At 41.4% G+C, this 11,743-nt stretch overlaps 1 protein-coding gene across 1 annotated transcript; it reads left to right on the forward strand.

The window, feature by feature from the left end:
- Nucleotides 1-4,683: 4,683 nt before the first annotated feature.
- Nucleotides 4,684-11,011, forward strand: kctd7 (potassium channel tetramerization domain containing 7). Its single transcript, XM_079738665.1, has 4 exons — nucleotides 4,684-5,273; nucleotides 5,929-6,098; nucleotides 6,912-7,090; nucleotides 7,945-11,011. The coding sequence occupies exons 1-4, from the start codon at nucleotides 4,989-4,991 to the stop codon at nucleotides 8,319-8,321; spliced, it is 1,011 nt and encodes a 336-aa protein (XP_079594791.1). The 5' UTR covers nucleotides 4,684-4,988; the 3' UTR covers nucleotides 8,322-11,011.
- Nucleotides 11,012-11,743: the final 732 nt, after the last annotated feature.

Below are 11,743 nucleotides of genomic sequence, written 5' to 3' on the forward strand. Positions count from 1 at the left end.
GCTGCACACAGAGCCCGCTTAAAGCAGCCCTGTTCAGCTCAATGATTGGACTCTAATGCATTGATGGAAGCACAAGGTCACTCACACTCAGCAGCAACAGTCTCACTCGTTGATTTAACACTCTAAAATGACGCATAGCACACAACTTAGTGGGAAAATTGACAAATAGTGCCTTTGTGAGCCCGGCTTGAGTTTTGACATGATTAATAATGAATACTCATAAAGTTCAGCTGTTCATTTGAAGTCACCAGTTCTTACATTTTGGTGAATATTCGATAAGGCTATGAATACATGATAAACATTCATGCAAAGCATACAAACATAAAATGTAGCATTTCCATGTTCATCCTGGCAGCGATGCCAATGCATCTTGTTGCATCGTATCCGAGTCATTCTCCCTTTACTTGTATCGCATGTCTTTAAGTACAAGGAGATACACGTGTTAAACACCATTCTGGGCACTCGCGTTTGGTTGCCATTATCAAGTTTTTGGCAGCTGGCTCGTTAAGAGCAGCGCACTCCAAAGCTGAAAGAAGCTCCCACTCCTCATAGATACCAAAGTAGCTTATTGGAAAGTCCTCTACTGTGTGGTACCTCGTGGTGGGGTTACGAACAGTAGGGGACCTGATCTGAGTCCAAGAAGTCAGAGAGGACCAAAAACAGGTTGAATTCTAGTGTGTGATGTTTTCATCATACTCACATGGTTTAATATCTTAGTTGCGAGGGCTGTGTGTTGTCAGCCTAACAAACCTTGACAAAGGAACTCCCGTTAAGATAAAGAAAGGTTTAGAAAGAAAGGGGAGGAGGTTTTATTCAAAAAATTGTTGGCCAAGCAGAACATTTTGAAGGTTTGATTCAGAAGAATTCCTGCATTGCAGGGAGTTTTTGTGGCAAAGCAACACTGATTTGCATGGTCTTGGCCAGTTTGTTTCCTTTTTTTGCAATGGTGTTGGTAAAGAAAAACAAGTCAAAGTGTCATTGCAGAATCTGCGATTCTCTAGACACATTTCAGGAATTTGCCTTTTGCAAATATTTTTCTATAGAGCTAAATCAGATTGCTATTGTGATTATACACTGTCATAAAAGTGTGCAGGTGAAATATCCTCATGGAAGTACTTAAACATTAGATTGTTTAATGATAATTATATTCAAATATTGTACTGTTTTATTATTCCACGTGTCCAAACATGCTTAGCTAAAAATGATAAATTCCCCAAAACTCATTTGCCTTTTAATATTTTACCTTGTAATATACAGTTGTCGAATATTATCGTCAGTCACAGTTGGCAAGATGGCTTTCAGGATGGTATTCGTAACGTATAGGTTAATAATAGATGTGTACTCCACTCATCAATTTCACTTCCATCTTTCATTAATTTTAAAGGACACAATAATATTACCACATTAAAAACTACACCTGCACAGTGCAATTTTGTTTGACCTTTTTCACCAGATTATTATTATCTAAACTTTTTTTCTCCAGAGACAAAACAGATTGAGGCAGAACCAATCCATGTGATGAATGTGCTTTGGGTTTATAGTAATTTTCTTCTAATTATTAAATAACATTATAAAGTAATGGCTGCAGTGGCTGGGCTGTTGTTGTTTAGTTCAAACAGCTCAACCATCCTCAGCATTCTGAAGACATTCAACATTTCGATTCCCTGATTATCGATTTCATTTCAACAGAATGTTTGGATGCTGACGTTAATTTTAGATTTCCGAATTTATTCTCAGAATTCTAGTTTTAAAATCGCTCCCCAGGATAAGAGTTTTAAACCCTTCTCTGTGGAACCAGGTCAATGTTTGTGTTTTGTGTTTTATTTTATTCTGAAAATAACAGAAATTGTATGGAGAAGCTAGCTACACCTGCACCTCACCAATACTACTACTACTTAACCAGGATTATAAGCATCCTCTAGGGTGTATATTTCAACTGATAACAAAGATTCTATATATTTCTTTCTTATTTTTTGAGCACAGTGGAAAGTGCCACGGGATTCTAATATTTGACTATTTTGTATCGTATAGGGTTGTATTTTATTAGTTATTTTTGTTCTCAGGCATCTATTAACGATTAATTCAGAACGGATAGTCAGTCACATCTTTATGCCGTCCAAGCCGATTCCAACCTCATGATTGCTAATGTCTGAACTCATTCATCACTTTTAATGATGTTATTTTTCAAAGTCTGTTACCAGATACAATATAGGTATTTTAACAGAAATCTTTGATTACTTTTGGTTTGACCTTATGTTGATTCTCATTTTTATTTTATAAATTAGCTGGCTAAACATTTTGTACCAAATATATTGTAAGATGTTAGCATTATGTTCCATTCTCTATTGATTAGCAACTTTATTGATGGTCTCCTAATCTTGGGCCTTTGCCACTATTTTGGAAAACCATAATTGTATAGTCATCAGTTTTTCATCATTTTCTCATCCATATTGTTTCCTGATTCTTTCTGATTACGTGTCCTTATGTTTCTGACTAACGTGTTACAAATGAAAGCCTGCTTCAACCAAAAAGTGTCTTATCTAATGCAAACCATTTCTAATATCAGAGGATAAAATCACCCTTTCACACACTTATTTAAGAAAGATTAGGTTTGAGGCATTTGTTTTGGCATTATCTGTGTGTGTTTCCTTGTCCTGTTCCCTTGCATTTTTAAGGACTTCATTATCTTTTGTTCTGTTATTTATTTTTATTTTCTCAACAGACTGGCTTAACTCACTCAGTCTCAGCTGGTCTCATGTTCGTCTTTTAAAGCTCAGGTGGGCATAAACCATTGTATTGGGGGACAGACTGCCAAACTCTCTCTCGCTCTTTCTCTGTCTCTGAGTGATGTTCAAAGATGTTACTAGCTGGTCTATTTTTTATATTCAGAGATGGCTAGACCCCAATCTGTTGTCATTAACTGAAGCAAATGTAACCGATAGTCCTATCACTTTTAATGGTTATGTAACTTTTCCAAATGTCTCTTTCTACAATGTATTGATACTCTGGTCCTTTTTTTGTCACGTTAACACTTTTTTTCCCAGCACTGTATGACAGCTCCTATACAATATTTGAAAAGCAATATCACTGTATGAAATTCACTATGTGTTATTGTTATTACTATTGTTATTATTCACTAGCACACTAGGTGTGATTATTGAAGTAAATATCTTTTATATAAACACAAATAATGTGCGTTGTCTTTTTTTCCCACACACATGCCTGGTTGACATCTCGTATAAAAGACTGAAAGTCACAGTTGTAGAGAGAATACTGGAAGTGGTCCTAATGGTAAATACAAAATAAAAATTAAATACACACATACATATAAACATCACAACCATTTACAATGTGGACCAACTCATTGTCATCACATAACTGTTTACAATATTGCAATCTGACCTCTTCCCTTTTTTATCACTTTGGGTCGCTGATTCATTAAATTACATTGACAAACTCCTCGTCTTAATCTACAACATCAATACTATTGAGACCCTTAAAGCTGCAGTATGCACTGTTTGTTGAGACAGAAAGTCTACACATTTGAAATTACTGCTGTTCCCATTGGTCTCATCATGTGGGCCGCCCTCTGGTACAGTCTGAAGCAGGCTATCAGCAAGGAGCTCTCTGTGTTTGCCTGCATCCTCATCAAATCTAACCAGTGGCCCTGCTGTTTAAAAGTGTAAGACCCACCTGATCCCGCCAGTTCAGATTCTCTTGCTCTCTGCACATCATGTTGGCCTCGAGCATTTGAAGGCATCTCCCAAAATATAAAAAGATGGGATCAATCAGCCCAACAGCGAGGGAGTTTCAGTACATGACCAACAAGTAGGGCCGCAGTCTGAAGAGTTATCAAAACTTATATGAAATAGACCAAATAACAGGTTATATAGACTTCTGAATGATAATTAAACCAAACAGATCATATTCACCTCAGCTCAAATTGATGATGCAGATATCTTCAAGAGATTTAAGTTTGTGGGTACATTAAAGCCATTTATCTATATTGAATACATATAGTATGCCATTGTATACTATGCATATTGCACATCTATATTTTACTAACATATATATGTATATATATATGTCCTAAGTATAAAACATGATTTTTTTTATTATTAATTATGTTTTTATCAGGCCATTTAAATGTAGGCCATATTTATTTTATTGATTGTTTTGTTTATAATAAGTGTATACGAATAACTTCATATATTGTATAACTATATATTGTGAACGCTCAACCTAAACAATCATCCACATTACGAGTAGCCTGGCTACGGCCAGACCAAGCTCCATCGTAGATGACACGTTGGTCTGGGGAAGCTGCTGTCATTTTCTTCAGCACAAGAGGCGTGATCAACGGGCCTAGTTCACCTGACTCTGTACGCAATTGGCTGCTTGCCGTCGCTTCCCTGTCGTCTTTGTGTTAAACCAGCCAATAGCGCACCAGGGGGGAAAGCCAGCTTGGTGAATGGCTCCCTCAAAAACGTATCGGAAGCAGAAAGAAATGTATTGCTCTTCTCCAGACCTCTTTAATAGAGCCAACCATGCTCCAGACACTTCTGTAGGGCAAACTGAAATCGCCGGCAGAATGGGCGGGTCTACCCAGTCTACATTACGAGGGTACTCGAACGCAGCCCATGGCCTACTGCGCAGGCTCCAGCTGTCTGTATATAAGCTACAGCAGGGTAAACACAACTGGCGGTGGATGACGTTTTCGCTTATCTTTCGCTTATCTTTTGTGCATCTATTTAGTGTGTAGCCTCAATATAATGTTACACGACAAATCGGATCATCCGGACGTGTCACAGTGCGGGTTGTAGAACCAAAGCCATGGAACCAGTACCGCCGCTGTGTGCTGACAGGTCCCACCCCGCCTGCGTTGAAGGTTGTTGTATCACTTGTGTGTCACTTGTGTGCATTACTATTTCCAGAGACTGAACTTCCCCTTGCCTCTGGCCGGTGGCCTCTGGCCGGCCGGTGCTTGCATGCAGCCGAATGGATCAGAAGAACCGCCTCCCGGTGAGCGCCAGGGTCCCTCGTTCTCCATCTCCAGCTCGCTGCCCTCAGCCTCCCGGGTGAGGAGGTTCGTCCGGGAGCGACGGGCTCTGCCTCTGCCCAGAGTGATGGTCGTGTTCTCTGGGGACACTGAGAACCCGGGCGATGCCATGTCGAGTTCGGACAGTGCGCAGGATGACTTCAGGAAGCCGTCCACCCCCAACCGTAACCTGGGCAAGGCGCTGCAACGCTCCACCCTAAACTCACCGCAGGAGGTAGGGTACATCCCTGGGTTGTGGCACACATACCAGGAGTCATGGGTGTATAGATAATGTAGTGTATATAGAGAAAGAAGACCTAAATGATGATGTCATTGTGCTGTCAACAGACACTTAAAGTGTTATCATTTAAACCCCAGGTGACTCCTTCAGAGGCCTGTCAGGGCTATCCCCAACCAGCCTGCTATTCGGTCCTCTCCAGTGGGTGCTAATGCTGCTCTGGGTCTTTCAGGTCATAGGAGGGCTTGGCGAGGTGTTAATAGGCTGTGAGTGACATCACGTGGCTTTGGCTTTCCTCGCAAGTCCTAGCTGGGAATGGCTCCCTTAATCGGGGGAATCCCTTCTGTGCGTCACGTCTGATCACTGTCAGGCCGACTAAACCATTTTAAATAAGAGTTGCAGGTGCCAAGTGCATTTTGACAATTTAACACATTTCTTCCACTTATTTTCCTCTTAACATTTGTAAAATGTTATTGTGGCTGGCTGGCACCTGGATAAGGCAAGGTGTTGGTTTGACATACGGTTAGGACTCAGCGGACCTGTATTTATTCATTGTATGTCCTTTTTACTGCTGCACCCCAATATGGGTTCAAAACCAAACCTGCTTCTGTGCATCACGCTCACACTCACACATTCTTCTAATTCTCTTCAGTTTCCCGAGGTCATCCCTCTCAACGTGGGGGGGACGTACTTCACCACCCGCCTGTCGACTCTGAGGCGCTACGAGGACACCATGCTAGCCGCCATGTTCAGCGGGCGCCATTACATCCCCCGAGACGCAGAGGGACGCTTCTTCATCGACCGGGATGGGGCCTACTTTGGGTGAGCACTGCTGGGCTGTGTATAGCTGTCTGTCTGTCTGTCTGTCTGTCTGTCTGTCTGTCTGTCTGTCTGTCTGTCTGTCTGTCTGTCTGTCTCTCCGTCTGCCTGTCCGTCTGTCCGTCTATACATACATATCTAAACATATCTACATCTATCTATCTACAGTAACTATCTATATACCTCTATCTATCTATTTATCTATCTATCTACAGTAACTATCTATATCTATCTATCTATCTATCTATCTATCTATCTATTTATGTATATCTATTTATGTATATCTATGCTATATTGTTTATTTTAAAAGTCATGATGTACCTTCTTACAAAGAATCATTCTAAATGGACTGTGAGAACAACTTGTGACCAAACACTGAGAGTAGACCTCAGCACCGTCCCCAGTGGCTCCTACCCCTTTAGAATGGCTCCTACCCCTTTAGAACAGCTCCTACCCCTTTAGAACGGCTCCTACCCCTTTAAAACGGCTCCTACCCCTTTAGAACGGCTCCTACCCCTTTAGAACGGCTCCTACCCCTTTAGAACAGCTCCTGCCCCTTTAGAACGGCTCCTGCCCCTTTAGAACGGCTCCTGCCCCTTTAGAACGGCTCCTACCCCTTTAGAATGGCTCCTACCCCTTTAGAATGGCTCCTACCCCTTTAGAACGGCTCCTGCCCCTTTAGAACGGCTCCTGCTGATTGGTGCACTGATCAGTTGCAGGTCCTACTCCTGTCGCTCCGTGGCGCAGCGTGTTGGTGGAGATCCACGCGGTGGTGGGGTCGCCTTAGGTTGATGACTTCCTGTTCCCCATGTCCAGGGACATCCTGAACTTCCTGCGGGAGGGCGAGCTGCCCCACCGGGACCGGGTGCGGGCGGTGCACCGGGAGGCGCAGTACTACGCCATCGGGCCGCTGCTGGACAACCTGGAGGACATCCAGCCCTTGACCGGAGAGAAAGTGCGTCAATCCTTTCTTGATCTGCTGCCCTACTACAAAGGTGACCACACTTACCAAGGAGAAAGGTGTATTATAGAGCTCCCAAACCAAGGCTTTAGATGGTCCATCTAGAGCCTGGTAGCTCAACTCTGGGGGAACACTGCATTTTGAACTTTTTCCTTCATATTTGTTTAGACCAATCATTTTGTTTGGAGGCCGGGATCTGTAAGCGAGTGATTGGCTGATAAGTTAACGCAAACTCGAACCAGCCTAGTCCAGTGGGAAGACAAGTGTTTCTCAAACGGTGGTGGGACCGCTAGGGGGACTTTTGAAGGATAGCAGGGGTACTTGGAAAATACAATAATAAAAAGAGGGGGATCCTTTTTGTTGTTCTAATATTGGTTATGAAGAACACCCATGAAATATTGCCACTGTAATAAAAACCTTGTTGAACCTGAATACCACCTGAAGTGAAACTCAAGCCCATGTTTGTTACTAAACCGTACGTATTCACACCAACCATTTCACATTCATGTTCACACCCATTAACATGCAGAAGTAATAGTTTCAATATATCCCTTCCGCAAAATGTTATGTGCTGGGGAAATGGATACTTGGCTAACAAAATATCTTAGTAGTAGCGCACAGATCTGAGAACCATTGAGCTAAAACATCCTGTCCGGACATCAGCGTCCTTGGCAAAAGTATCTGTAAGGTTTCAAACATTGCTTCAGGCTGGCTTTGAGGCCATTGTAAGCCCCTCCTAAAAATATCAATGAATGGTAGGACCAATCAGTGCCGGGGGGGGGGGGGTTCAGTTCATAACAAAACAAGGAGCGCCCGGATAGAGCAAAAAGCTTCACCTTTAGGATTGTAATCAGGAATACTGAAGGATGTGGTCCCTGTGCCCGGCAGACAACCTGAAGCGCATCGTGGAGATCGCTAAGCTGCGCGCCATGCAGAGGAAGGCGCGCTTCGCCAAGCTCAAGATCTGCGTGTACAAGGAGGAGATGCCCATCACGCCGTACGAGAGGCCGCTCTTCAACTCGCTGCGCTTCGAGCGCACGGAGAGCGAGGCCAAGCTCTTTGAGCACCACTGCGACGTGGACGTGTCCTTCGGACCGTGGGAGGCGGTGGCGGACGTATACGACCTCCTGCACTGCATTGTGGGGGACCTGGCTGAGCTGGGCATCAGTGCGGAGCAGCAGTGCATAGGCGTGTGTGACAAGCATCTCATCAATCATTACTACTGCAAGAGGCCCATCTATGAGTTCAAGATCACATGGTGGTGAAGGGGGCCGACGCTGGGGGCCGACGGCAGAGCGGTGGACGGTTGGTTGGTGCTGTTCTTTGGGCCGAAAGAAGACAGTGCTCCTGTGCCCGTTTTTGCATAGTAATGTTTAGTCTTGTTTTTACAAACTGCTCTTTAGGTCAATGTTTGGCTCGTGGAGTTTTGGCAGGCTTATTTTGTACTGTGAGGATATTGAAGTTATGCTGAAGTTCAAACGGTTTGAAAACACAGTTATGGAATGACAAGGTGGGTTGAATGTAATTTTATTTTATCCGTGTAATTTATGTCTCTACATTCTGCGTCCATGTGGAAGCTATTCATACATTAGGGCCGGTGGTGGCTTATGCATTTATATGCAATGATTCACAAGCTTTAACATCTGTAAAGCTCATCTGTAAAGCTGTTCTAGCTGCGTGTTACAACACACCACGGCCAAACGTCAGAAACCTCTCAACCTACGCACAATGAAACTGTTTAGAGAGGACGCCGGATGGGTTCTGGTCACAGCATAAACTTATAAGAATTTGGTGAGGTTAAAGACATTGAAAGAAAAAAAGTACTTGAGGACTTAAGATAATCAATATTTATAAAGCTCTTTCCTGTTTTAGGAGGATGTGAAGGGAGGATGTACTCAACTGGCACTGTTTATTTTGGTAATGTTAATACGTTCATGTTTTACCAAACCACAATATGGAGAGGTATCCGTCTACAGTACAATAACGGCTGTTAAAAGGAATACTAACCACTTGGAAGAACCTTTAAAGAACCCCACGGAGAGCTCCTCTAACGATCCCGGGGGCGTCTGAGGAGTACGAATGAATGAATGAAATACCTCGTTTTATTTTTTCCTTGACTATTTCCGCTTTAAGCAAAAGCTAACATTTCCAGTTTTTTATTGTTTATTTGGTCATGTAAAATGGCGAATGAAATAGGAAACTCATACTCATCCTGAAATGAATGCAATGTAGCTTGTTTTATGTGTAAATATTCAATATGTCAACATGTAAATATTTTTTACTTTTGGAATCACAGGGATCCAGTTATGTCTTTTATGTTGTAAAATTATCATAAATTATTTATTTCCATACTGCTATTTAACAATTTAAACTCAATTCCAGTCCAAGTGAGTGGGACAGGCTGTCCTGTTGGGACTGGAGCCTGCACCAATCTAAAGCCTGAATATGTATTTAAAGAGCTTTTGTCACACATGGATTTGCATGTGCAACCCAAGATCAAAAACGTTTCTGTTCATGCAATTTTACGGAACATCTTAGTTTACTATCTATTTAGCTCATAATAGAATAGTATTAACTCAAGTCTCTGCCTTGTCACAGCCAAGCTAGTCAGCGTTGTGGTGCAAATAATATAGTAGGCAAAATTAAGTTTTCCTCTTATATAAACTTTATTATTTTTACATGTTTGAAGTGAAACTTTTCTTGAAGTATAACTTAAATGCAAGCACCTTTCATGTTCATTATAATTAAGCTGCTGGTCGATCCCCCTCAAATGGAATTTAACAGAATCTCAGGTGTTCACAAAAAATTATTTCATTGAAAAACATTTACAAAAGAAGCCTGCAATTGGGGCACTGGATCCAACTAGTTATTTCACATGTTGTGCCAGGAATACATTTTAAAATGACATTCATTCAGAAAATTCTATCCCTGGCATCTTTTTTTTCTGTAGACATAGCAGTGTGTGCCCCCAGGTTCATGTCATTGTGCTGTATAGTGCTCGCTTTCGGACATACCCCATAGAGCATAGTGAACACCAGCCAATATCACATCATTTATATTAGCTCTGCATTCTGTTTCTTTAGATGGGGTTTGACAGGGGCGTAGGAATGAGTTTAACATTGGGGGGGACACATATCGGAAACCTGACAGATCCGGTATAATTTTTAGGTGGGACAAATGTGCCTGTCTCCGATATTGGAGGGGACACGTCCCCTCCATCCCCCCCGGTTCCTACGCCCTTGGTGTTTGATAACATGTTTCCGCTCTTTATGGATTCGTTTTTATGAAGTTTCATGGTGTCCAGTTTATAAGTGCCTTTTAGTCAGTGCTAACCCTAACCCTAATTAATACATTAAAGATTTTTTTTCTTTCATCGAAAATTGTCTGAAGGTTACATCTAAATTTTAAATGTATTATTTTACTTACTCCCCATAAAGTCTATCTAAAAATACAATTTGCTGATAAATGACAAAACCAAAAACAACGTTTGCCATTTCAATTCATAATTAATATATTAGGCGAAATCTGCTAATGTTTCACTTAGCAATATGGAGCTAAAATGTCTTTTGAATGGGTTGATGATCGGTGATGTCAACTTTCTAAAATATTCAGTAGACCTATACAGTATATAATTTACCTTTGTTGTCAAAGTTCCCTTTAAAAAATAGCTTTTGTGTTCCCCTGCGTTTGTTTGAGATTGGGTACATTTATGAATATCCTCCCTGATTCCCCTTTTTCAGCTAGTAAATGTTTTTGTTTGGTTTGTCATTTTCTTTCTGGAGCCCCAGCAGGCTTGTTTTTCTTTGTTTTAAGCACTTGTTATTCCAAATAATATTGTTGTTCAGGCAGTTTGGTCTCACTATGTTGCATTGTTTGTTCTTTAGGCAATGTTGTATGGTACTGACTGACAGTGATGTATGTTTTAAGGATTTTATAAAGAATATTGTTTGCCCTAGTCTGTTTGAAGCACTGTCTTTTTTATATGTTGTATTCCCGAACAAGGGTCACGGTCACTTTTCTGGTTATGGTTCATTTATTAAGACTTAAATAATAATATTTAATTTCTGTGGAATCAGGCATAGACTTTCCATCTAGAAGTCAGATGATCACATGTTGAGCTCTTAACTCATGATAGACTAATGGTGCGTTCACATCGATGGAAATTATGGGGAAAACATTTTCGCAACGTCGGAAAGTTCTCGTGAACGATACCTCATGACGCTCTTATGATTTTACATTCGTTCGGCAACTGGGGCCAGATTATGATAACAGAGTGTCCCAGTTGGTGAAGTATGGTTTACTAGTGACGTGCATGAACATGGCGGAACATGAACTTTAACTCAATATAAAATAATCAACCATCATATCACATACTTTACTATTGATTGACGTTGTAACCGTCTATTGGCATCGACTTATCTCTGTTTAAAATGTTGTCTACTGGTAAGCCAGCTCTAGATAAGGGCAGGTGTAGCCTTCCATACAGTGACAATTCAATGTGCTTCTCTTAAATAAAAGCAAAAGGATAGTAGGTGATAGGCGACAAGGAAATAAAGGCGTTTGAACTTGAAACTGTTCCTACTAAATTCTGTTTAGTTCTGACTTTATTTCATCGGATAAAAAAAACCTGCTGTGAAGAACTTTTAGATTCCCAACGCAGTGCACGGTGTCGCTGTCGGGAACCCGC

The sequence above is a fragment of the Pollachius pollachius genome, assembly GCF_949987615.1.
Source record: "Pollachius pollachius genome assembly, chromosome: 6".
NCBI classification, from domain to species: domain Eukaryota; kingdom Metazoa; phylum Chordata; class Actinopteri; order Gadiformes; family Gadidae; genus Pollachius; species Pollachius pollachius.

Bases quoted from the DNA above. Each gene is read 5' to 3' on its own strand.
- kctd7 (XM_079738665.1), top strand. From the start codon at position 4,989: ATGCAGCCGAATGGATCAGAAGAACCGCCTCCCGGTGAGCGCCAGGGT. The intron at 6,099-6,911 runs GTGAGCACTGCT...CCCCATGTCCAG, and splicing joins CGGGATGGGGCCTACTTTGG to GGACATCCTGAACTTCCTGC. The intron at 7,091-7,944 runs GTGACCACACTT...TGTGCCCGGCAG, and splicing joins TCTGCTGCCCTACTACAAAG to ACAACCTGAAGCGCATCGTG.